At 39.8% G+C, this 25,093-nt stretch overlaps 1 protein-coding gene across 4 annotated transcripts in view; it reads right to left on the reverse strand.

Moving 5' to 3' along the window:
* Positions 1–24,260, reverse strand: part of ptpn13 (protein tyrosine phosphatase non-receptor type 13) — a 68,280-nt gene extending 44,020 nt beyond the window's left edge. For 3 of the 4 annotated variants that reach the window (XM_030065243.1, XM_030065242.1, XM_030065239.1), the window contains exons 1-6: positions 23,890–24,243; positions 17,485–17,604; positions 6,927–7,093; positions 5,498–5,563; positions 3,994–4,179; positions 3,221–3,308 (exon numbers count right to left, since the gene is read on the reverse strand). In XM_030065243.1, the coding sequence (XP_029921103.1) occupies positions 3,221–3,308; positions 3,994–4,179; positions 5,498–5,563; positions 6,927–7,093; positions 17,485–17,599 (622 nt within the window). In that variant the 5' untranslated portion in view covers positions 17,600–17,604; positions 23,890–24,243. Of the gene's footprint in view, positions 1–3,220; positions 3,309–3,993; positions 4,180–5,497; positions 5,564–6,926; positions 7,094–17,484; positions 17,605–23,889 lie in introns of all 4 variants that reach the window. The other variant, XM_030065240.1, reaches the window with a different exon arrangement.
* Between the last annotated feature and the right edge of the window lie 833 nt (positions 24,261–25,093).

Consider the following 25,093-nt stretch of genomic DNA (forward strand, 5'->3'; position numbering starts at 1 on the left):
TTCCCCTCAAGTTACAAAAATAGAGCTGTCATTCCTGCGGAAAACATAATGAGCAACAATAACGGGCTGTTAATTTTCAGCACAAGACTCCATACCCCTTGCTCCCTTTTTCTCAAACAGAAAGGAGTATGTCTCTTTTTTTACTGTCCATAAATTCAAGAGGTTTCCTTTCTTCTTTACATTCTGCCAGTGAGAGCTCTTGTTTTAGAGAGAGCAAGACACAGACAGGATAAGAGAGAGGAGGATGCACACATGAAAAAAGAGGGAAAAACTAAGGCCTATAAAAGCACTTCATGTGGTAGTTTAATCTACAAAGCATATGCTTGGCCTTTACAGGGAAACACATCAAAGACAGACAGGCAATCTTCCAGGAACTCAGAGGAAGCACACAAGAACTAGGCTGAAGAAAAAGTGAAAAACTAGGGTCAACTTTTTTGCAGGCCCACTTCTATTTATCATCAGAGCATCAGTTCATTCTTGCCACACATTTTTCAAGTATTAGTGGTATAGGGTTTCTGTCTTATGTTCTATAAGCAATGCAGAAACAGCAACATAACACCCAACATGAAAAGGAGACAATAAGTGAAATCTTCCAGCTACAATTACAACTTAGAGCCACTGAAGTACAGGAGTAAAGAGTCACTCCTTGGAAAGAAAGGCGCTTAGGAGCCGAGTAATACTCTTTGCATGTACTTTCCCTAGGGTTGGCTGGTGCTCAACCAGGGAAACAAAGCACTGATACAAACAGCAGACCAGCAGTTTCACTGGTGACTCAAAAATATGCATCTATAATCAATGCCATGCCGTGCTTACATAATCAGGACGACAGCCATGTTTGTGCCCTGCTCTCCTTTCCGTGGCCTGGAGAAATGCTGGAGTTCTCTCAGAAACCACTGGGAAGATTTGGTCATATTTTCCTAAATTAAATCCCATTCTCGGTTGCAATGTGGTGCTTCTTGTGTACTTTCAATTCTCGGTTTTCAAACTCAGACTGTCCAAAGCACTTTCCCCCCATTTTTCTTGCCCCTTTGAGCTAGCAGGACATGTCAACACTGATTTTCTTCCTGAGCGAAGGCAGGCTTGACAACCAGGGAGGCTCTTCTTAAAGAAACATGCAAAGCTCCAGGTAGTTTTTTCCACCAGGTTCATTTCAAAGGCTAAAACAATCTCTCACATATCAATCAATCAGACTTTTGCATAGCACTTGTCATATAAACAAGGCTTTTCCAGAGACATGGACCATAGTAATAAAAGGATGTCTCGCCATGGGTTTTTGTTCTGGCTAAAAGGACACTACCAGAAGACTTGAGGGTTCTTTAGAGTTCATAGGCAAGAAGCAAATCTAATAAATAGGTAGGAGCTTTATTAACCAATAAATTGATCTTAAAATCAATTCTGAAGCTATCAGGCAGGCAGTACAGAGACTGGTGTAATGTTAAAACTGGTGTAATGTGTGCTCTCTTTCTGGTCCTGGTCAACACATGAGCAGCTGTGTCTTGTAGTAACTGTAACTGACCTACTGTCTTTTCAGGCAGACCAGAAATGACAGCATTACAATATACAATCCAACAGGCTCTAAAGGTGTGCACTGGTGTGTGCATCTGTGATGGCTTGAGAAAGAAACTCATTCTCATTCTGTCTCATTCTGGCAATTCTTCAGATTATAAAAGGTGTTCTCAGTTATGTTTCTAATATGAGGTTCAAAACTAAGTTCCCAATCAAAGATAACTCTGAGGATTTTTATTTGTTGAGAGGGTTTTAATGCTATTGCTTGCGGTTTCATATTCATTTTGTCTCTCTGTGATTCAGCACCAATAACCAAATCTTCAGTTTTGTCCTGACTGAGCTGTATCCATAACTACTGGAACTGAGGAATACCACAATTCATTTTATAGCTTTTAGATGAATATTTGTCGATGCTTACAAACAGTTCTCTGTCGGTATTATAAAATGTGAACCAATTAAGAACAGTACAAGTGAGGCCAATCAGACTATGAAGTCTATCTAAAAGTATTAAGTGATCTACTATGTCAAAGGCTGCATTCAACTAAAGTAGCACACACACAGAAAGTTTCTTCATATCCACATTGGATCGGAGGTCATTTACAACCTTGACTAGTGCCATCTCCATACCAGATTTCTTCAAAATTATTGTAGGAGTTCATCAAATCATTTGATTTAACTGATTCAAAACAAGATTCTCTGAAATTTTGCGTAAAATGGAAGATTGGACACTGGCTTTTAATTATTAAGAAGTGAGGCATCTAAATTGTTTCACTTTAGAAGAGGTTTGACTACAGCGCTGCAGTTAGGAAAATGAAAACACCCATCTAGAGAGAATACTTCACAACCTAAACCTAAAAAATGTGTGTGACATATACAAGGAATCAGATGACCCATCAATACCAACTAGTTTCCTTGGATAATAATGAATGCTCTGTAAAGATGAAATGATGGGCACTACTATTACTCAAGTGGTTGTTTTAACACACAATATAGTAAATGATACACACAGTACATGCAGTACACAGCTCAAGACCCTCTGTAGTTCCTAACCTGATGGCAGAAGTGTGAAGTAATGACCCAATTCTAATATCAGTATCCTCACACCCCACAGTGTTTTCTAGGAGCATCTTGCTCCCGTTTGAAAGTGACAAATTTTATACATCTCTGTAACCCTGTGACATATGAAGGCAAAGAGGGGATATGACGAGGGCAGACCTGAGATTTACTACCCAGACCTTAGTAATGGTGGTAACTGAGCCAGCTGGAGTCCTTTCGCATTGAACTGAATGTCTGCACCATTTCCTGCTGTTGAATATTTAACACAGACCAGAAAAACTAGATCACGTATGTCTGGCAGGTGCATCTACCATGATCCAAGACCCCTATCATAGGTGCCGCCAAAAAATTACTGTGCATAACTCACACAGTCACATAAATCACTCTGAAAGTACATAGCATGCATTAACAACAACTATGTGCACTGGCACTGGTTTCTATTTTTCTGAAGACCAATATAAACCTGATCCGTTTTAAAACAACCATGAACCTTTGGCAGCTGCTACCAGCAAGCAAATGAAAATCACTGTGCAATAAATGATGGTTAAATCATTAAGAATAAGGTCCCTTAATAATATGGGTAGTAAAATACACAACAGAAACAGCGCCCGTTGCTGTATGCATGGGGACTCGTGTGTGTCAGTGCAGCTCACGTTACCTGAGGGAAGGCCTTTGCCCCGCAGCCTCTCTCGAATCTCCTTACTCCGCTCTGGAAGAGACTCTCTATCTGTGAGCAGACCATCCAGCTACAAAAGAGGGAATGTGGAAGTGAGAAGAAAAAAAATTAAAAATAATAAAAAAGGAGGTAGAAGGTAGGAGGTAGAAAGAAGAAAAAAGAAGACAGACAAAAGCTGAGGTTAGTGGGTCAGTCTTTGTAGCTAGAAGGGACGATGCATCTATCAACTTGCTGCCTGAGCTGTCATAAGATCACTTTATATAGGCATGAGCTATAGTCTCTATTGTGTCATTCAACCAGCCTATTGTGTTTTGACAGAGTGGATAATGGTCTTTTAACCCACACTGGAAGCACTTAGCTGGAAGAAAAGCAGGCAGTGTGGTAAAGAAATCCTAGAATCAATAAAGTAACAGTAAAGAAAAACAGAAGCAGACGTATTCTGACAACCACTAACTAAAAATATAATTACATAAAAAAAAAAAAAAAAAATCAAGAATGTTGTGTTGATCTTAAGACAATAATTATGACCATTTGACTATTGAGACAACAAGCTTTCAGGATCAAATTTGTTTCACACATATTACATTGCCAAGAGCTGAAAAATAATATTGTGCAGTTCATGGTAACTGTAAATGTAAAGGTCATCACTAAACTTAAAAACTGGACTGCATGAGTCTGTTCAGCTGTTTAGCTGACAATTATGTATCACAAGTGTGTTTGAGTATGTGCATTTCCATGCACATGTGTATGTGTACCTGTGAAAGGCTGCCGAGTACCAAACGGACCAGTTTTCTGATATAAGAGAAGGGGGGGTCACAGCTGGAGTTTCTGATGTGTTTGCTGCAGATATCCAGCACGGTGCGCACCGACATTCGACTCAATGTGACATCATCACACATGTTGAGAAGCAGGCTGTTCAGGTGCTCCCCCAGCTTCATAGGCTGTACGGCACACAAAATGTTAGTGACACATTTAAACTTTGCTCTATTGATTCACATTATTTTCAGTTAACATACAAACAGCAAATGGAGAGGTGTATTCAGCATAAAGTGCATGTGTCACTATGCAAATTGTAAACAACAACAGGAGCTATGACCTCTACTGGCATCTTTGTAATGGAGATCTGTGCTGGCATGTTCACAGTTACTGCATGCTGATACAAATTAAGAGTTGGTGCTACAGCTGGCAGAAACAACATCCAAACTTGCCATGTTTGCACAGGCAAAATGGATAGTTTGTATCACATTAACTTTCACTGTCACAGTATGCACAAGCATGAGCAGCCAAACAAGTTGAAAATTTCGCACAGCTTCATTCACTGCCACGCAGTGCACACTTTCCTGCAATTGGTCGGCAAAGTCTATTACTGGTTACATTTTTAGGAGTTCATTGGGCTGCGTGTTTCCGGTTTATTTCCTCTGTTTACATCACAGTCCTCTTTCCTCTGCTCATTTCACAGATAACAGGATGCAAACAGAGGTCCAGCATTTAAATATCTATAGGCAAACTGTAAGAGTTCTCTTGGCTTTAGCATTTTTAAACCAATCAGCTAACAGTGCTTTTATACATTTTTGTTAACTGTGTCAAGACCCAGTCATATTAACCGTGTTGATTTTTCACATAAATGGTGATCCTCTCCTCTAAACTGTATATATGAAACAGTGTCAGTACAAACAAAAAAACTTGCTGAGATTCTGGGATTTACAGATTCCATTTCAGCAGATATATAAATACAGATAATGAAATGTGATCTGCATACTGTTCAACTACATGGATAATGTATCTTTTGATCATGGGTAGTGCTGTCCTTTCTGACTCTCTCGTAAGACACAACAGAAACAACAGGTCATTTGTGCTGCAGCAGTATTAGCAAATTTGCAGCTGCTGTGAATGCTACTGAAAAGGAGCAACAATAACTGGTGGGAGTGGACTCCATCAGCGACGCTGGGTGGATGGCAAACTTGTCGAGTGAGTCATGACTTTTCTACGCTGGGTGCAGTGGTTTCTCACAAGCGCAAGAACACATTGCACAGATTGTATTTACACCTGGCTTACTGTGGCTGAGGTCCAAACACAATGCAAACCAGACCACCTCTGAAAGACAGGCGGATCCAATCACACTCTGATCGCAATGCAGGTTGGGCATATTTACACCTTGCATAGGTATGCATCATTTTATTATCCAAGTAAGATATCCACAAACCGTTTCCATATTAAAATGAGGTGTAATCTGGAAAAAATCTGTGGCAGTGATGTTACCTGGCTTTGAGGGATCTCATAGTCTGCTCCCCAGAACAAGGTCATCCCCAAGGAGTACATGTGCATCTGTGAAAAACGATCACCACTTAGGCTGTCAGAAGAGTTACATAAGCAGTAATATATATCCTCACTTGATCAGAGTCTACATGATAAATAAGTAAACCTTTTACTTAAAAAAGTTGGGTGCTGGAGAAAAGAAGACTGTAAAGATTTTGTTTCATTCAGATGGAGACGTGGAATCTGATTTAAAAGAAGTGAAGTCTCATTACATCTAGCATGACTGGTTTGGTTTTGAAAAAAAGGAAAAAATAAAATTGAAGGGGGGGGCAACCTCTGGCTAATGCAACCTCATCCTGACCCTTTGTTCTGCTCTCAATACACCGTAGCTTATGTGGGGAGGTATGTCTCATTTAAAAACAACCTCTTAGAATGAAACAGAATGCCGTTCAATAACTGCAGGAGTGTAATAAAAGTTGAATTCTGTCTTATTTGGAGAGGAAAAAGACAGGCTTTCTGTCTAAATCCAAAAACATTTTTCCATTTTCCTTTCCTTACTACTCTGCCCTCATTGCTTGGGAGAGAAATCACTTCCCCTGAACGCTGGGCTTGGTAAAGGAAAGAATAATTCAGGGATTGCCAAAGAATGCAACATAGTCTTCAAGGTCTTTTAGGAACAGAGCTCACCACAAATTTAAAGGCACACTCACATTTTCAGAAAAATGGATATTTGAAAGCCACCGTCAAAGTGCAACTATACCTTCTCAGATGTAATCATCAAAAGGGAAAATTTGTGGCAGTCACAACTGATCCATATTCAATCACGATTTTTGATAATTAGAAAAATACATATTGTTTTTTTTGTACTAAAATAACTCAGCAAGGGAGACAGGCTCAGCACTGGAAAACTCACTCAGCACAAAATTGTGCTGAGGTCTAAGGGGCCGTGCCAGAGACAAGAATCCAATCATGCAGGCGTTTAACCCTAACATTAAGAGGCACATATGAAAGGCTGTAATGAAGCGCAAAAGAAATCCTGCACTCAAGATGGTGGTGTGTTTGCCTTATTCTAAGTTGCCTTTACGTGTGAGTTTATGAAACCAATGAATCTAAAGAATAATCTCCAAGAAAAGCCTGTATGCAACAGTTATTGCGCCATCACTCCGAACTACGGGATTTTCTCCTCTGTACCTCCAACAGTGAACAAAGAGGCGAGAGTTACTTAATTAAGGTACATAGCAGGCAACAGCAACTGACTGTGGCTGTACTCTGCATTTCGTTAAAAGTGAATTTTTTCAATGCCAGAAATGTTGCTGATAAAGTATGAATGACATATGATGCTAGAAATGGGATGAGGTTATAGATCTCTTGACAGTCAAACACACAGTTTGTATAAGGTTCCTGTGCCACGTACAGAATGTAAAGCATGTACCTTCTCTATGTCAGAGATCGAAGCCAAGGTGATCCCCTCCAGGACCTCTGGAGCTGTGAAGGCTCTTAAGTCCTGCTGGGTGACATTCTCGTCTGTGAAGGAGATGTTGCCAGAGGGCATGAGCAGGAGGGACCAGGGAGATATGATGAAGCCCATGGCTGCAGGGTCTGGAGGGACGAGAGGCAAACATACAATTCAAGCATTAGGGGTATGATCAGGAACAAAAAAAGAAGTAAAAACAGGCCTGAAAACATTAATCTCTCAAAAATGACTGGGGCTATATTATCAAAATAAATTACGTATTGCAAATGATTAATTCTTTTTTTTATTCATTTTCCAAGCTGCTTATCCTGATTACAGTCGAGGGGTGCTGGAGCCTATCCCAGCACTCATTGGGCATAAGGCGGGGAAACACCCTGGACAGGTTGCAAGTCCATTGCAGGGCAGACACATTCACACACAGGGGCAATTTAGTCTCTCCAGTTCACCCGACTTGCATGTCTTTGGACTATGGGAGGAAGCCGGAGCTCCTGGCAGAACCCACTCAGACATTGGGAGGACATGCTAACTCCACGCAGAAAAGACCCTGGCCAGCCGGCTTGGAATCAAATCTAGGACCTTACTGCTGTGAGGCGACAGTGTGCCGCTGTGCTGCCCGTATTGACAATGATGGGGAAAAAAACCCCACCTCCCATTACTCGAAATAATCATCTAGCGTCACTACTGCAATTTGATGTCAGAGACACGTAGCACACACTCCCTCTAACACAAAAACGTAATATTACGCAACAGCACAGGAAACACAATTGGTCTGCCATCATTTGTACAGAGAAATTCAAAGGCTTTGTCACACACAAACACACACAGACAGACACACAGACACACAGACACACAGACACACAGACACACACACACACACACACACACACACAGTGCGCAGTGTACAACACCAACTTCAGATTTTGTCTAAGCATTTACAGCATGATATCCAACCGCAGTGGATGCATTACTTGCTAAGGCCCTCCGGTTTTTATGGAAATTTAAGATGATTGAAGTAAACAAAAAACACATTTTGCTTTCTTAGCCATGCAAGAAAATAACTGTTCAAGAGGCATGGAAGCAGAAAGGAATGGCTACACAGCGTAATTCTCTTTTCCTACAAAGCCACAGTCAGCGGTATGGTTAGAGAACGTTTTAAAAATATACAAAGGAATGTTTGAGCAGCACTGCAAAATTCCTGTCTTTGACTGATATTTAACTCCAAGAGGGACAGACAGAGGAACAGAGAAATGGGATTTGGGGCACCAAATATCTGTTGTCAGAAGCTGGAATTCACAAAGTAAACAAATGTTTCCTGTTTAAAACTCAAGTGACCGTTTGGAGGAGATCTTTCTAATAGTATTCCTAAAATAACAGGAAGACACAAAGGTCTGGAAAGGAATAAAAGGTTTTCTAATTTGTTTAATGACAGCTGTCTGGGGGGTGAATATCATATTTGTTTGAATGTAAAAAGACAAGGGTTGTAGAGAATAGGAAGAGGCACCTGCCAAAATACTTTATAAACCATCTACCTATGTGCAACAAATATCATTATTACAGACAGTATGTAAACTACGTGCCTTTTTAATGTAGTGTTTCGCCTCTCTTTAAATGACTTGTGTTCAAGATCTATTCTGCTTGTTCATTATTGTACTACTGTTTTGTTTTATGTTTGTACTCAATACCATGGTGTGTGATTTAGAGTCAATAAATCTGAATTTGAAAGTAAGACTGGGTTACAACATAAAAACCAAGGCAATGAACCAAGGCAATGAACAGTCTCAGACTTGTAACACTGTACATTGGGATTAAAATGTTCAATTTCAAAATGTGACCTTGGCACCTATCTCCCTATCAGATTCAAAGTAAAGCACACTCTGTAACTTTTGCATTCAGTAACAGTATAGTCAGTCTGTCAGTAGCAGGCAAAGCTCATGTGGTTAGTTGCTATCTGAGCTATCAGAGGCAGGGACCCAGACTGACTGTCAGGCCCATCCAAAAACAGATTCTTACAAACTAGAAAAAAAAAAAAAAAAAAAAAGATTCTTGCAAAAAGACTTGGAGTGAAATTGATGAAAGTTGGATAAATGTGATTTTCAAATATTAGTCAGAATGTAAGAGAGGCTAAAGTAAAGGGACTGATATTTTAAGTTATTCATAGATTTTATTTTACACAGAGCACATTGAAAAATTGGGAGATGTAAGACAGCTAAAGGAACTCTATTGCATGGCTCATGGGAATATACTGCTGCATCCCTTATGGGATAAAACCATGGCCACTATATCAGAGAGTCTCTGTTTCCCTTTTTCCAGGTCACATAGACTTTGCCTTTTAGCCGGTAATAGAACAAAATTCCAAATGAAGTGTCTGGGTATTACAAACACATTAAAAAGATATGGAAAGATTTCCTCTTTCCATGAGAGGTGTCTACATATATATATAGATATATAGATCATTTATTTTTCTGTGGTTCATAATTAGGGCCCGAGCGCTGACATTTTTTTACTGTCATTTTGTCCGATGTAGTATATGTGATTATATGTATAAGGAAAAAAACAAACAGATTCTTACAAACTGTACTGTGTGCTGTGTGTTAAATCCCCACATAATAGATGGGCGTGGTAGAAAGGCAGGCGGAGAAACTTACAAGCATATATGAACAGGAAGAGGGAGAAACGGAAGACAGAGACACACACAGGCAGCCTAGAAGACACTGGCTGCCATAAATCATGTATACAAACGAAAAGCACTAACAATAATCGCTGAAACCATGAACAAGAATTCCTCATTCCTCGACAAAATCTGATATACTCAGCACGTTACTTATTAAAACAAATCATGCTTAAACAAACAGTGGCCAACCGCTGTTATTTACACATGGAATATGACTGCCATGGTGGTGGTTTACTGTTTGAACAGTGAGAGTCTAATAGTGCCATAATAAGGCATTCACACAGTGTCATCCTCACAGGCTTGCCTGAAGTCACGCTGCATGACCTGGCCGAAGTAGCTGTATTGTGGTCTCTTCTTTGCTAATTTAAGAAACTGTAACATTTATTTTGACTGTGCTCCAGATAGATGGATCCAACATATAAATTACATGTTATATGCAACTTACCCTAAACATGCAGGCTGTCTCAACAATACATAAACAATGCCTACACTTGTTTTTATGTAACTAAACCATAGGCTACTTTGAAAAGTGCCTCTCTCCATTTCCAACAACAACCGACAAGGAAAACCGGTTGAACGAGAATTAAGGTTTTAAAAGCTTGCTGTTATTAATAAACTTAATTGACTCTCATGGTAGGTAACAAATTTCTTTACATAGTTCAGTGACTGTATAATAACTGGTTCCGACATCTGCTTTTCACATTTTAGCTTCACTCAGCATTCCATAACCATGCACAAGAGACCACAATCTATTCAGTATGGCTACACAACTACACAACGAAGCACAAAGAGAGATATCAGCTGACAATCGCAATCACTGCCGCACAATGCCATGTACAATGAATATTAAAAGACTATCTAAAAAAAACTTTCCAAGTATTCAACCTTGAGTGTTGTTCTATCAGACCTATGACTTTTAGAGCCTTAGTGAGTGGTGTGCAAGAACATATGGCCACAATCCTGTTTTCAAAAATGTTAGTGGCCTCAACATAATAAGCATATTTGCAGGCCAGACGGATAAACTGGAATCTTACTGCATGTCAGGATTGTCTGACATGCAGTAAGTAACCAGTCAGAGATAGTGGAGCTTCGAGGCCAGTCTTTGCACCCTAGGACAGTTGCATGCTTCAGACTGATAATGTAACACTTCCATGTTTCAGACACATGCCAAGCTGGCTGCATTTCCCACATGCATCCCCCAGGGAGAGAAGATGACCAATTAAACCGTATAGACACATTTTAAGTGCTGGGGCAGTTTGGAGAGGGAGCTAATAGTGAATGTCTCCTTCCATTTCTATGTCAGCATCACAAGTGAGAGAGAGAGAGAGAGTGTGTGAGAGAGAAATATGCAGGACTACAAGAAAGAAAAGATGACATTTGAGGCCTATAAACACACTGAACAGGTGGCAAAAACCCTTGTCCAAAATCAAGGCAAGAGCTGGCTATTTGCCCAAGTGAGGCTGCCATTCATTTAAAAAGATATTGTGTTGTCATGTTTTCTCAGATTTTAAAGTGCATAATTTAATCAGTAAACAAAGTTAGGTTTTTAAAGTAATGAAATGAAAGAAAAACACAGTTTAGACCCAGTACATGAAATGCAAGTGTCACATGTGAGTTACACAAAAAAAAAAGTTTATCCAAATGACAAATGGGGATTGAATAATAATGCATATTGAATTTATCTTATTTTAACTGTGTCCATTTACATACAAAGCTTGTTTTCTTTGGGATAGAAACAAGTCATTTACATACTCTAAATACCAAAGAAATACATTTTGATATAGCTTAATTGCACAACAAAAGGTACCAAAACAGTTTCTTTTGTGCTTTTGTAAGGCACTACATTATCAAAGTTGGAATAAATTGCACAAAATGAACCCGAGGCTCTGTTCATAAAACTCGAGAGCCATCTAACTTCAGTCTCCTCAAAACTCAAAACTGACAGAGCTCTTTCCAATACAATGTCTATGATACATGATCTCAGATGTATGTCATTTGGATTATCTTCTGCAAGATGATGAAGAAATTTAAATAGATTTCAATAACTATGAATAATTAAACTTTTAAGATTCATAACCATGATCACACAAAGAAATATGGTGGGTTGTCTTCAAAACTCTACACTGTCCCCTAGTATTACCGCACCTCCAGATATGGTACATCTGAAAAGACCCCCAAAATCTGCATAGCTGAATCATGAAGGTGGTTGTATTTCTATCCTGCAGGTGGAGCTGCCAGAGGAGCACTTTAGTACCACAGATAGGTCTAAGATCTAACTACTGACATATGCAGTTTTGTTGGGAAGTCCCCCATGTGTAGGAAAATCAGAGCCAGAATGCTGCTTGGCGACTTGCCTAAAAATAAAAAGGTTGTAAAAATGAAATAAAAAGGTAAAAACACACTCACACTCAAGTGTACTTATTTCTGATGCAAGCATATCAAAGTAGCTGCTATACATGAAATAAAAACAGGAATAAGGGTTTGAATGTGTTACTTGAAAGTTAACTTTATAGCCAACTTAATAACCATTAAGAATCAAAATACCAGTCAGTTTTAAATTGCTGACTTTTGCACAGAAACACCATCAATGATTTCCAGGAATTTATCTTCAGCTGAAGCACTGTACAGTGTCTCTGTTGGTGGTGTCTACTTTGCTGCTGGAAGACTAATTCAATAGTTTATGTTAAAATTAATGCCAGTGCTGATGAAGTCTCTTAGGTTCTCAGTTCAAAAAGGAAAGACAAACTAGGCCAATGCAAAGAAATACCATAGTCCTCATGTTGTTTTTTAAGCCTGCATTTTTCCCCTTTAGCCATGAAACTGTTATTGGCTTTGCCAAATCATGAAATATCTATTAATTTAGCTTCCCTAATAAGTTCTGCTGTTGGGCACTGTATTAATGATTTGCCTTTGATATCAGGCCTAATTATCTCTGTTTAGTATCCACCAAGACACAGAGTAGTTCTGTCTCCTCTGTGATCAGCTAAAATATGAATGGCATTGATGTCAACAATGCGGGCACAAAGTTAGAATGAGGAAATGTTTGAATTTGTAGGGTAGACAGTGTCACATGTACTGCCAACCAGCATAATATTTGCCTTTTCTGTCATGACCTGAAAAATCCCAAATGAATGATAGACGCACCCTCTAAATGGCTGTATGAATAACATCTCACCAGGAAAAAAATCCTTTTAAGATAGCTTATCTAGCACATAAGCATTGGTTTTAAAAAGAACAACTTTAGGCATCACAGCACAATGAACAAACACAAATTAAGAACTCAATACGAGAAAATTAAGGATTAATCTGAGGGAAAAACGGCAATCTTCTTTTGATGAGCGAATGAATAATTAATTTGTATGATGGCATCTTTGCATATCTGGTGGAGTAGATTTATATTTGTGTAATGCCTACAAGGCACATTTTCTGAGAAACTATAAATATGTACCTCACTGAAAGTGTGAATATTTCTGTGAGTCAGAGTCAAACAAACCATGGTACACTCTTAACCAAAGCAGTTATAGGTTCCTTTTCAGTTCTACTTGAAAACAACACCCCAATTTGCACAATACAAAAATACAATGGTTGTACTATTTTCATTTTCGTTTATGAATACCAGGTACTTTCTATTCATTCATATGCTTTTAATTCACAGAGCAATATGTTGAGTACAAGGCTCAAAACTAGCCTGTGCATGCTTCTGCATCCCTTTTAGGAGAAAGCATTGGTTATGGTTGTTCTGCAACACAACATGATTTTAAACGGGATTCCCACATATTCCAGTAGAGAAGACAGAGCTCCTGTAATTGAAAATAGGTCAATTTTCAGGAAAATATTACTTGCTACTGCATATATCTGCTGAACATACATATGGAAATTGAACATACACTTTTGGCCTCATCAGTAGACCAGTGGCCAGTCAAAATTAGAAAGAAAGAGATCTTTTTTTTTAACTTTCCATCTACATCAATAATACTGCATGTGCGGTTGGTGACTCATTTATTCATCTTAATGCGTACAACACAATCTTATGTTTGCCTGGAACCTCCACAAATGCAGTCCTACAATTTATTTTTATTGAACTCCAGGTGGCTGACTCCAGGCTGGAACTGGCATTAAATACTTCTAAAACTGAAATAATGTAGTAGGGGGGAAAAAATCTGTGCTATCCTCCAGCACTAGCACAACAACCACTAACGTCTCAGTTCTGGAGACTCATCTCATACCGATATCTCAGCATTTGGTCAGACAGTGTCATCTCCTTCTCCCTGCACGCAATAAATCACCAGACAAAAGTAAAGCAAGACTTGGCTTTCTGTACACTAGCCTTTCCAGCTTCATTCTGTTTGCCAAACATGACATGATCCCAATTACCACAGTACTGATATTATTCATTGGGTGCACAGTTTTCTGTTGAGCAGCTTGATGCCTTACATGCTTCAGTTATCAGTTTTGTCAGCAGTGGCCCCGAGAGAAAACACCACTGTGATCTGTGTGCATCACTTTACTGGCCCCCTCTTTGTATATTTGCCGAAAAATCCATTGGCTCACGCTCATTTACAAAGCGCAACTTGATGTGACACCGTCTGTTTGTCACATCCTGCTACCTCTACCTTCAAGGACTCCCTTAGGGGCACACAAGCAACTGTTTCTCAGCTAAATGACGACACTACGTTCTCTATCAGTGTTACTGCATGTTCCTGGCGTATTATTTTTTGCTTTTAGTGGCGTCATTGATGCTACTGTAGCATTACTGTCTTTTTTGTTGCCTTCTGCACACTACTGGCCTTCTTATTTAGCCTTTTAGTTATTAATGTTACCTTTATGCTTTCCCTGTTATTCTTCTCCCCTCCCCCAGTTTCCTAATGAGAGGTATTGTGGCTCTTGCCAAGTCATCACTGTTAATAAGAAACTGCTGTTGATGGACTCGCCTGGTTTCATTCATAAATAAACACATAAATGTATGTGTGCTGATTTTAAGTCTTCCAGGTCCTGAGAAGAGAAGACCATTAAGTGGCTGAAGTGGCTGCCAATCACAGATTTTATGAAAAAAGAGAAAGAGAGAGAGAGAGAGAGAGAGAGAGAGAGAGAGAGAGAGAGGCCTTTTGAACTTCTTCCATGAAAATTACATCCGCCTGTGGACAATACAGAACTTATTGTCTCAACAATAACATGTTAACTCCAGAGCCACATCTATTATAGCCTTATCTGGGGACACGTGGACACTGTCTGGCTACTTGGAGGAGCTGCTGAGGTTATACATAGTTCAATACTTCCAGTTTACGACACAATACAAGAAGATAAAATAATAATCTTCGAAAAATACTGACACTAAGTGCTACTGGACAAATGACTGTGATGAGTGTGTTTTTCCATTAGGAACATTTCCTCTAAATGTGCAGGCAGATCTACTGGAAAGAAAGGGAATGCTACAATCACTGAAATCTATTAAGAAAGAATGTGATTCAAGAAACAATGTAAGGCTCAATATAGCTCTAAAGCCACAATAATCAAACAACCATGTGCAAATGATCAAATGATTTAGAATGCAAGAGTCAACATTTTCCACTGTACACCATACTGATGAGGTAACTTGTGTTGGTTGTGAGGTAGCATGGTTGTGGTCAACTTCTTGGCCATCTGTATTGTGATTAGCATCTGTGCTGTTCAGCATTATACAGAAGAAAGTTTTAGTATTCCCCAGGATGAGTCAGTGATACAAAAAATGTCGCTATTCACCACATGAGGGGGGAAATTAGGCTAGGTTTCTGAAGAACACTAGTCATACCGTTAACGAGGGACAAGTGCATTACACACAGACACTAGGTGCCTTAAACCATACTGTGTGCTGAGCATACAGAGAGAACAAAAACAACGCACACAGAGAATCACCACTGGTTTATCACATGAGTAAGCTGGATTCCAGAAATTTTCATTCACACAATCCTGAGGTGATGAATTACTTTTATCTACACTTTGTAACTGAGCCAGTGGACTGGTTCTCTTGAGGAACCACGCTGATGAAACATCAAGTGTGGGTGGGTGTCAAGGGGAATGAAGAATTCAAGCAGAGACAGATGGTGACAAAAAACACTTCAACAGGCTTAAATTCAAAATAGCGTTCCATGCATGACAGCTACTTTAGACAATAAAACAGAACAGAATAGACTTTGACTTGAATTGCCTTGAAGCAACCATAGTTAGATTTTGTACTGTAAGTTATTATACCACTGGGAGTTCAAATCTTGCATATTGACTGGCTGAGAGAAGTGGTAATGTCTCCTGGAACTGGCACTGTGACCACATTTCAGTCATTTTTAATCACTCCACATTGTTTCCCTCTGATACGTGTAACTCCCAGCAGATACAAGGTGATGAATGACCTATTAAACTGTAGCAGCTGACACAAAGAAACATGTACACAGAACAATTTGTCATAAAAAAAAAATAAAAAGTAAAAAAAGTAAATGAAGAATCAATAATGGACCTCTATAACCACAGTAAACTTAAGGTTATGTTAGCACAACCTACCGTGTATTATTGTTTTTTTGTTTTGTTTTGTTTTTTTTTTTTTTTTGTTTTTTTGTGTGTGTGTGTGTGGCATTTCTGCTTTGATGAATAGTGACAATACAGAGTCATTATGACATGATACACAATCTACCAGGTGAGCCACCGGGGCACACCCCAAATGTATTAGGCTAATGCTTAAATATTTTGCTTGAATTGAGCAAAAGCAGAAAAGGGAGGAGTGGCAATTAAGAAGACAGGAAAGAAAACATTCAAGTTAAAGTTGCACATGGTTATTGTAGCCTTTATTACTGGGCATATTGCTCAGTATAAATTAGCCAAGCATAATCTAATTATTTACTTTATTTAATAACATCTTCTTTTTCTAATTGTTTGGATCACAGAATAATAATTTTAGTACTGTTAATTCGACCAGACAGGGAAATGGGTAGTAGTGGCCAGCGTTCAAAGGCCGGCTTTGTGTGTTCCAGTAATTCACTGAAATTGGATTTCAAGGATCTTTCACATTACAGGTTTCATTGATTCCCAAATGAGTAAATAGTCTATTGTCACAGTGAATGGTAGGGGCATGGTGTCTTCGACCGTACAGTGTAGCTGAACTGGGAACATCTCACTCTTATTAAGATTAAATTTATATCCTGAAATGCTGTGAAATTCATTTAAGGCTTTGAGTACAGTCTGTAGAGATGACAGCACGGCAGCAATATATAATAAAATGTTATCAGCATATAAGGAAATCTTGTGTTCAAGACCACCCCTCGTGATGCCATGTTCTCTCCATTAGTACACAGAGCAATACCCAGTAGGGGTGTAAAACCGAATCATAGAAAAATTAATCGTTCAATACACGATACACCCTACAACGTGCAGTATTACAAACACATCCACAGCATGAGAGCCTTTCTAACCACACACTTAGCTAATGAATGAATGAATATACTAAGAGTATTTTTAGGTTTGTTTTAAACACTCTAAGTAAGCTTTTGTCTTTGAAAGAATGTGTTGATTTCATACTGTTATCCCAGATAAGACAAAATACAGAGAACAATAGAAATAGTAGTTTCTTTTTTCCCTAATGTACAAAACAAACCAACCTCAAACCTGAAACTGAAACCATGACCCAGTAAGAGGAAATATTCTGAAAAATTATCATTGGCCTGAACTGAAGCTATGGGGAATTTATACAAGATTCTAATCCAGGATATAAAATTTTGACCAAATTCAATCAAAATGGTGTAGGAAAAAATTAACTCACACACACACTATGTGTGTGTATGAGTGTATGCCACAGCTTTGCAGACTTGATTGCATTCTGACCTTTGTGAAAGAGTTCTTGGAGGCTCTCGGCACTCTGGCTGAGCACTGCCCAGACCTCCTCCTCCTGGAGTGGACCTCCCCGAACCTCCAGGGCTTCTGCCAGAGACACATGCATCTTCCCTGTGAATGTAGAAAACAAGGACCTTAAGACAAATGATTTACACCAGTAAATGACACCGTATAAACCTTACAAAGAAATACAGCATAGCTTGCACGAATCATAAACTTCAGTTTGCATATTCTCCTCTTTCTTTTGGTGTGTATGATAGCTATCTATGGCACAACTTAAAACAATCATGAGAAAAACGATATCTGCACAATACAGCTACTGTGAGAATCAGAGCACTAAATAACTAAGAGTGGTTATTCAACATTCCAAGCAAAAGCCTCATGAGCGAGCTCAACTCTGCCCTTAGAAACATCATCAATTCAAAACAACCAAGATACTCTGTTTTCTACTCAGCTGAGAATTCTCATGATAGCACAAGTGTAGCGCTTGGAGAATCAACATAGTATCCACTCCTACATATCTGATAGTCTAAGGAACAAAACATAAAAAATAGGTGAGAAAATGCCCTGATATGACTGAACTACTTCACCGAGAATTATTTATTTATTTATTTATTATTGCTCTTGCATTCATCTCCCACCTCCTGAGCAAGTCATGCTTTGCATCTGAGGAGGCAAGGCACATGATATGCATACACACACACACCAAACACGCACATTATGAATTGCAGCTTATAAAGTAGCAGTTTATTGTCCATAGAGCCCATAAAGCTTCTGATGTCAAATAGCAGCTTCTAACAAGTGACAGACAACCTTCTTGAGTGCCCGGACATTTTACCAAGATACTATGAGCCAAGATACCATGGAAGCACTAAAACTTTTTTAGTGTTGTAAAACTAACCACAGCACCAAACAGCCCATCCTGCAAGCACGATATGCCATACACCTCCTTTTGTGTGGTCTTTATAGATGAAAGAGTTGCTTGTTACTGTGCACATAACTCCACACAAGTGCTACCATGCTTCTGTTACCTGTTTACATTCATATCAGCTAAAATTGGGTCAAACTCAGCAGCCTGTATCACCTTGCAGATAGCAGTGATACAGCATTTCAGCTTCTGGTGTACAATGAAAGTAAACATGAGCTGTTATCACAGTCATGGACAAGATCACTTTCGCATGAATATGAATGTAGACATGTCTGAACGAGCCATGCTTTAGGGGAAACCCGTCTTTGTCCTCACTCATTTGGCCAAGAAGCAGGCTGTTTCATCATACTTGATATGTAGTTACAATAAAAGTTTTAAAAAAAGTTTTAAGGTTTTGCCATTTATTCTGAGTTATGCTCAGCATTCTGCAAATTATCATAAATAACTCTTGTCAGATAGGAATTTGTGGGCTTAAATTGCCATAAACTGAACAGTCAGGCAGCCTTAAAGGCCCCATTAATGGATGAAATGAGATATGCCATCTACCATCGTGTCGCCCTAAAATCCAGCTGCTGCACCATGGTGACAATCATGTCTAAATCCTCTTTAACCCCACCATGATGTGATGCACAAGAATAGGAAGTTCCGGTGTTAAAGGATTACATCAGACTAAGCAGCAATGATCAGCACCCAAAAACTTGTGTGTACAGTGCCTGCATAAGTGTTCACCCCCTTTCGACCTTACATTGTTACAACCTGGAATTCATACTGATTTTATTGGGCTTTTACCATTTAATTAAAACAACATGTATAGCGCTTTAAAGGTGCAATCCAACTGAGAATCCATGCCAAAACCTGACAATTGCTATTTGCAGACAGTCTCCATGCAATTATTTTGCCAAGAAGAATTGGCAAAAAAAATTGCAAACTCTAGACGTGCAAAGCTGGTAGAGATGAGCCCCGCAAGGCTTGCCACTGTAATTGCAGCAGTGGATGGTTCAACCAAGTAGGCTACTGACTAAGGGGAGAGGGGGGTGAATACTTGTGTATCTAATAAACAAATGCTTTTTGTCTTCATTATTGTTTGTGTCACAACAAAAGTATTTTACACCTTCAAAGCACTATGCATGTTGTGTTAATCAAATGGTAAAAAGCCCCATAAAATCAATTTGAACTCCAGGTTGTATCACTGCAAAATGTTGAAAAGTCCAAGGGGGTGAGTACTTATGCAAGGCACTTACGTAATGTGTTTCATGTTTAAGTGGAAGTGTGGGAAGTGCAAAAGACTGCAGTCACCTGTCGAGTGCAGCGCAGAGGTGAGAAAAGATGGCTATAACTGTGTATGAGAGGACAACTACTGTTGCAATGTTACATAGTACATTAACAAGAACAGCACACCAAGCGCAAACTATTTATAAATTGTGTTTACATCATAAAAATTTGCAGTTCTTTAAAGTTACTATGTGCAATGTTGTCTTTGCATTTCTATAACATTAAAATATCATGAGGTATCACAAATGTTGGGTCCTAGCTGCCCGTACTGGAAAACAAGTGCCACTTGTAGCCACTCTGCTGCTATTCCAGCCTATCTTCTCTGTGCCCATCCCATAGCTCCATCCATCTTTACACGCTCCAACCAGTTTCTAAAAAGCTCATATTTCAGGCCCAAACTTCTGACTTCATTGCAAAGTTTTGCTTAAACTGCAATTCTTTTACTTACAAAACCAAAGAAGCCTTGTTCTTTGTCTAAGAAGATGAACAGAGTAAATTAGCACATTTTCAAGTGGAGATATGCATTGTTGTTCAGTCATATTATGTTAGATATTTAACTTAATGCTGTGTAATTCCATGCATTTCATCATCGGGTAGTTGCCATACGTAGTACAGACAACAACATTGTGGCTTCTCTATTTGCCAATGTTATCTGTACACATTACATTGGAAAAGAAGCCAAATACTCAGTGTGTTTGCTAAGGTAATGAAGGTCGCCGTGAGCAGAAAACTAAAATAAGTGAAGTTAGCTGGCAAGGTGCTAAAAGTGTTTCTAAAGCAGATACTTGGCAAACTCCCTAGCAATACAAATTTGTGAATTTCTTTAATCCTATTAGTATACCCATCATTACATTAACTTAGGATAGGCTACTAACTCATCTGTTGACATGATGGTGAAAATTTTACATAGCAACTTTATTCCAGACTTATGTATAGACTTATATATACAAATCATTCAGATTTCCAAAAATATCTGAAATGCAGATTTACCCTAAAATTCTGGTACTTGTAACTGTTTGGCAGTACTGCACTGCATGACGTGCAGAGCTGATGACTAGGTTGCTTGAATCTTGAAAGGAGGCATGTCGGAACAATCACATTTGGTGGATGGATTTCAAATCTCACAAACTTGCACAAACACACACACCCACACACATTTTGCAAAGAGGTTTCAAAGTGTGTCAGATCACATTTGCTTGTGCTCTATAATGCTGCTGTGAGGGCAAATTGGCAATTTTTCAAGCTGAACTGGGTATGTGTTTGGCCTTTGGGCTGGGACCCTGCTAACAGCCACTTGTGGATGTAATGTTAAGTTCACAAAAATGATAAGAGACAGTCACATGAGCAGACAAGTACCGCATTTGCTTCAATATCATTAAGAAAACTTTAAAAATGGACTAGTTCAAATGTAATGTGTTCATAACAAATTTCAACTAAAAAAAAATCTTTCACTAATGTGATTTTAATCATTATAAGTAAAACTTTGCTTGTTTCACATTAAAGAACAAATATTGTGCATCACGTCAATGGCTCATATGCAGTTATCTCGTCAAAGTCGCAACTTTAATTGGGTTAGCATTCTTCCCATGTGGGCTTTATTCTATGAGTATGATGTGAAACAACATCCTTCCTATGAGTCTGAGTTTAGAGATAAGTTAATGAGTAAGCATGCCATAGATGTTTATGCAGGAATGCAGGTTAACCATTCTGGTCAAAGGGAGGCGTGAAGAGTGAGGCGAAGTGGGTTACTACCCATCCAGCTCATTACCCATGAGAATGGGGAGAGCGGGTGCTGTGAAGGCTGATTGTTTTGTGCCCCTTGTTATTTCAGCAGAGACCTACAGTGGAATGTTTTTATCCACACTGAGGCTGCCGTGTAGTCCAACTCCTCTCCTATTGGACTACAGTCCTGCTCATTATTGAGGGGGCTTAGGAGGCAGCGGCCCAAAACAGTGAAAGCAGACAGCCTTCACCACTTCAACGCCTCACATCCATTCTCTTTTACAAACAGTGGGGATGTTTGTTCCCAGGTATTCCCATGTATTCCCACACTGTGCTTACAGAGGGAAACATAAACAAAGCTTAGTCTGCTGCTGCCCAGTGTTCACGTCTTGGCCGCAGTCACAAGGATTTTAAAGAAAATAATCCTGGAAACGTGATAGTGCTCTTTACTCTGTGCTTAGGTGAAGCTTTTCCTTTCCTGCCACCCTCCCTGTCTGTGACACAGCTATGAGCCATGAAACGGATTTGAAAACAAGCCCCACAAAAACTGCACTTCAGCTGAGTAACTTATGAAAAAAAACTTGCAGCTCATTTCAGTTTCTGCTCCCCCGATTTACTGCCCATCTCTCTGTGTCAGTGACAAAAACACGCGACTTTCTCCCTGAATCTATTCTTTTTCCGACCTCAAAAATCTTTTAAACTATTGCAGCAACGTTTAAACAATCAGCTGTAAAAACACTAGATGCCACTGTAATTTCCAACAGTATAACTCTATGATATGAGAAGGAATTCATTAATACCCTCCAAACATTAAAACTGTGGTCTCAGCTGGCAAAGACATTTGGACCAGGAGCCGGTGAGAAGAGATACTCTGCGCCAAAGCTGAGGTGAAAATCTTTCTGGAGTCATTCATGCCAGGAAAATTCAGCAACAAACTCTGAGTGAACCTCTATTCCCAGAATCATATCATACAGCCTGCAAGTAAACGCTTCAAATTCAAAACACACACAGTCTTGAGCCTCGGTCTAGAGAGGGCTGGACCAAAATATCTTCTGAACTGAGATGACGTAAAGGCTGATGTTTTCTAAATGCACACTGTCAGCAAAACAAAACTACTGAACTGGATTCTATCAGTTTACAAGAATTCAAAATGAGGCTTAGTTAAAGAACTTCCTAGTTTATCCCTTGCAAACAGAACGAGTGCTCTTCCTTGCTGCAGAACAAGATCTGCAAAACTGCAAAAGGAAAACTTGATGGTTGGGTTTCCTGAGCTTAAGCTGAAACAATTAATGCACAGCTGACAGGCTTCTCTAGTGAGACTTGTGGAGAACTGACAGATAACATGATGGCGCTGATGGATACGACACTGACCACTGCAGTGAACCTGAAACTTTTCAGTTATTAACAGCCTCTCTGACCACTAAGCCTGCTGCCTGCTGATGTTTTTCAGGGCAGCCAGGGTCAGGACCAGCCAAAAGCAGATCCATGATTATTCCATGATTATCAGCCCTGCTCTGGACTGACGGCCCTCAGTTCTCATTTTGGTATCAACCTCATCCGCCCCATTCCTGCTAATCACAGGGTTGCCATGAGTACCGTGACATGCTGAGCATGGTTTTACTAAACCACACTCCAATCTCACCTCCCCCCCAGCGCACACAGCACCTCAAATCCAACCCACTTGCTTCTTTCCCCCTTTTTTCCAGTGATGCACACATCTCCACAATAGGCACTCCAGATGTAGAGACTTGGATTAATTTGTGTTTCTAACTGCAATCAACCCACCTTTAACACTGAATATTGCATTTATTCAAAACCCTACTGACCTTTGACACTGGGTGACTTTATTACTTTCCTATGGTAATGAAGGGGGAGGGCGAGGATACTGCCTCCTTACAACCACTATAAACCCTTCAGTCTGTTATGGCACATGCAAGAGTTTGTGCGAGGTTTTTTAAATGCAACTGAAGCAATTACTTCGTACAGATGATCCTGCATGTGTCTCGTCTTTCTCTAACTTTCATAAAAAGCGCAGGCTGAGGAACATCAAAGCATTCTGAAACACTTATTTTTGTACCATGCTACTCTTACCTCCTCCCATAATTGCTCCCATAAGTTACAATACAGTTATTGGTGTGGTTAAACTTGCGATGCCCCATGTTCTGCTCCGACGTCACCATAAGCTAAACACCGAGGCTGCGTTAATTCCACACAACGCGTTTCGCCTCGTTTCAGACCAAAATGTACAAAGTTTTATCAAACAGGTTAGTTTCCCAACTTTTTGTTATGTGTCACTGTCCGAAACACAGAGAAGAAGCATCGCCAGAACAGCCCAAAAAAAACCCCTCATTTTTCCCTGGAAGCTGGCAGGCTGAGTCGCTGGCAAGTTGGCAAAGGTCCCAGTAAACTTTTAAGACGTAGCTATCCCAAAGTTTCCTCATTCCTCAAGCACAGGGAAACAAAATGAAACTTACCGGGCAAGTACGGTTACAAACGGGCTTGAAGTGGAAATGTTCGTGCTCCGACCGGGCTACCAGTGCGCAGACAAACGAGACCAGACGCCATCCCATCCACAAAGCAACATCTTGGAGAGTTTGAGTGTACAGCTAGCAGGCGGCAGGTTTACCTTTCCACGGCGCAATTTGCTCTAAAAAAAATCCACTACATGTTAAGTTGGTATAATAACGCACGTGCGGGTTGTCTCGCGGTCGTGGTTAATCAATAAACGGCTCCCTGGTTTCGGAAATACTTACTTAAAAGTCGTGTTTGTTGGCCACTACAAAGAAATTATCTCCTCTACTGCAACCAAGTTACCATTAGTGCTGAGGAGCTGGCTAACCCCTCCCTTTGCCCATCTAGCGTGGGCTGACTGGGAGTAACCAGACACCTCACTTTCGCCGTCCATTGGCTCTCCGCTGGGGGACCGTCATATAACCAAGAGGCGTCTCTATAGTAACACACACAACTAGGAGTAAAATACAGGCCTGCTGTGGACATATAGGAGCACAGCCGATTTATTTGGGAAATCTCATGCGCAATACATCCCTCGGTTGCTGGCTTCAACCGCGGTTTGTAATTCCACCCCAAGCCCTATACATAAAATTAGGAGGGAGTGGGATATGGAGGGAAATTAAGGTGTGTAGGCTGTGTATTAACCGTCTGCTTTATTATTTTTGCTTTGGAGAAAATACAAAATGCAGATGATAACACTTTTGTAAATTTTATTTGATATTTTGGAAAATGTGGTTACTGTGTGCATAAAAGCATAGGCGATGACAGTGCATGTATTTACTTGATTAAAAATCTTGTTGAAAATCTGATAGAATCACGGCCCTCAGAATAAAAACAATATTTTCTAAGTATACTGTGAATTAGATTTGGTGTTATGGGACATCCGCTTGATTTCTACCCCACATAAGCTGTGCAAGAGTTAACAACTCTCAGTCCAAGCAGATATTGGCCAGATCCTGTATCTCTGAAGGCACACAACATCAGAGGCCCTTTGTTGTTTGGGAGTCAGGCAGATCTCTCATCCAAGCAGTCAGGAAGCAATCCACTGCTGAGTACTTCCTTCCTCACAGGCACAAAGATGGCTATTTCTCGCTCTGTCTCTTGCCATCTAGTGGTGATTAGCTGTCATCACACGCTGCTCTTTACAAACGGTTGATGGTGAACAAG

Source organism: Myripristis murdjan, chromosome 12, assembly GCF_902150065.1.
Source record: "Myripristis murdjan chromosome 12, fMyrMur1.1, whole genome shotgun sequence".
NCBI lineage: Eukaryota > Metazoa > Chordata > Actinopteri > Holocentriformes > Holocentridae > Myripristis > Myripristis murdjan.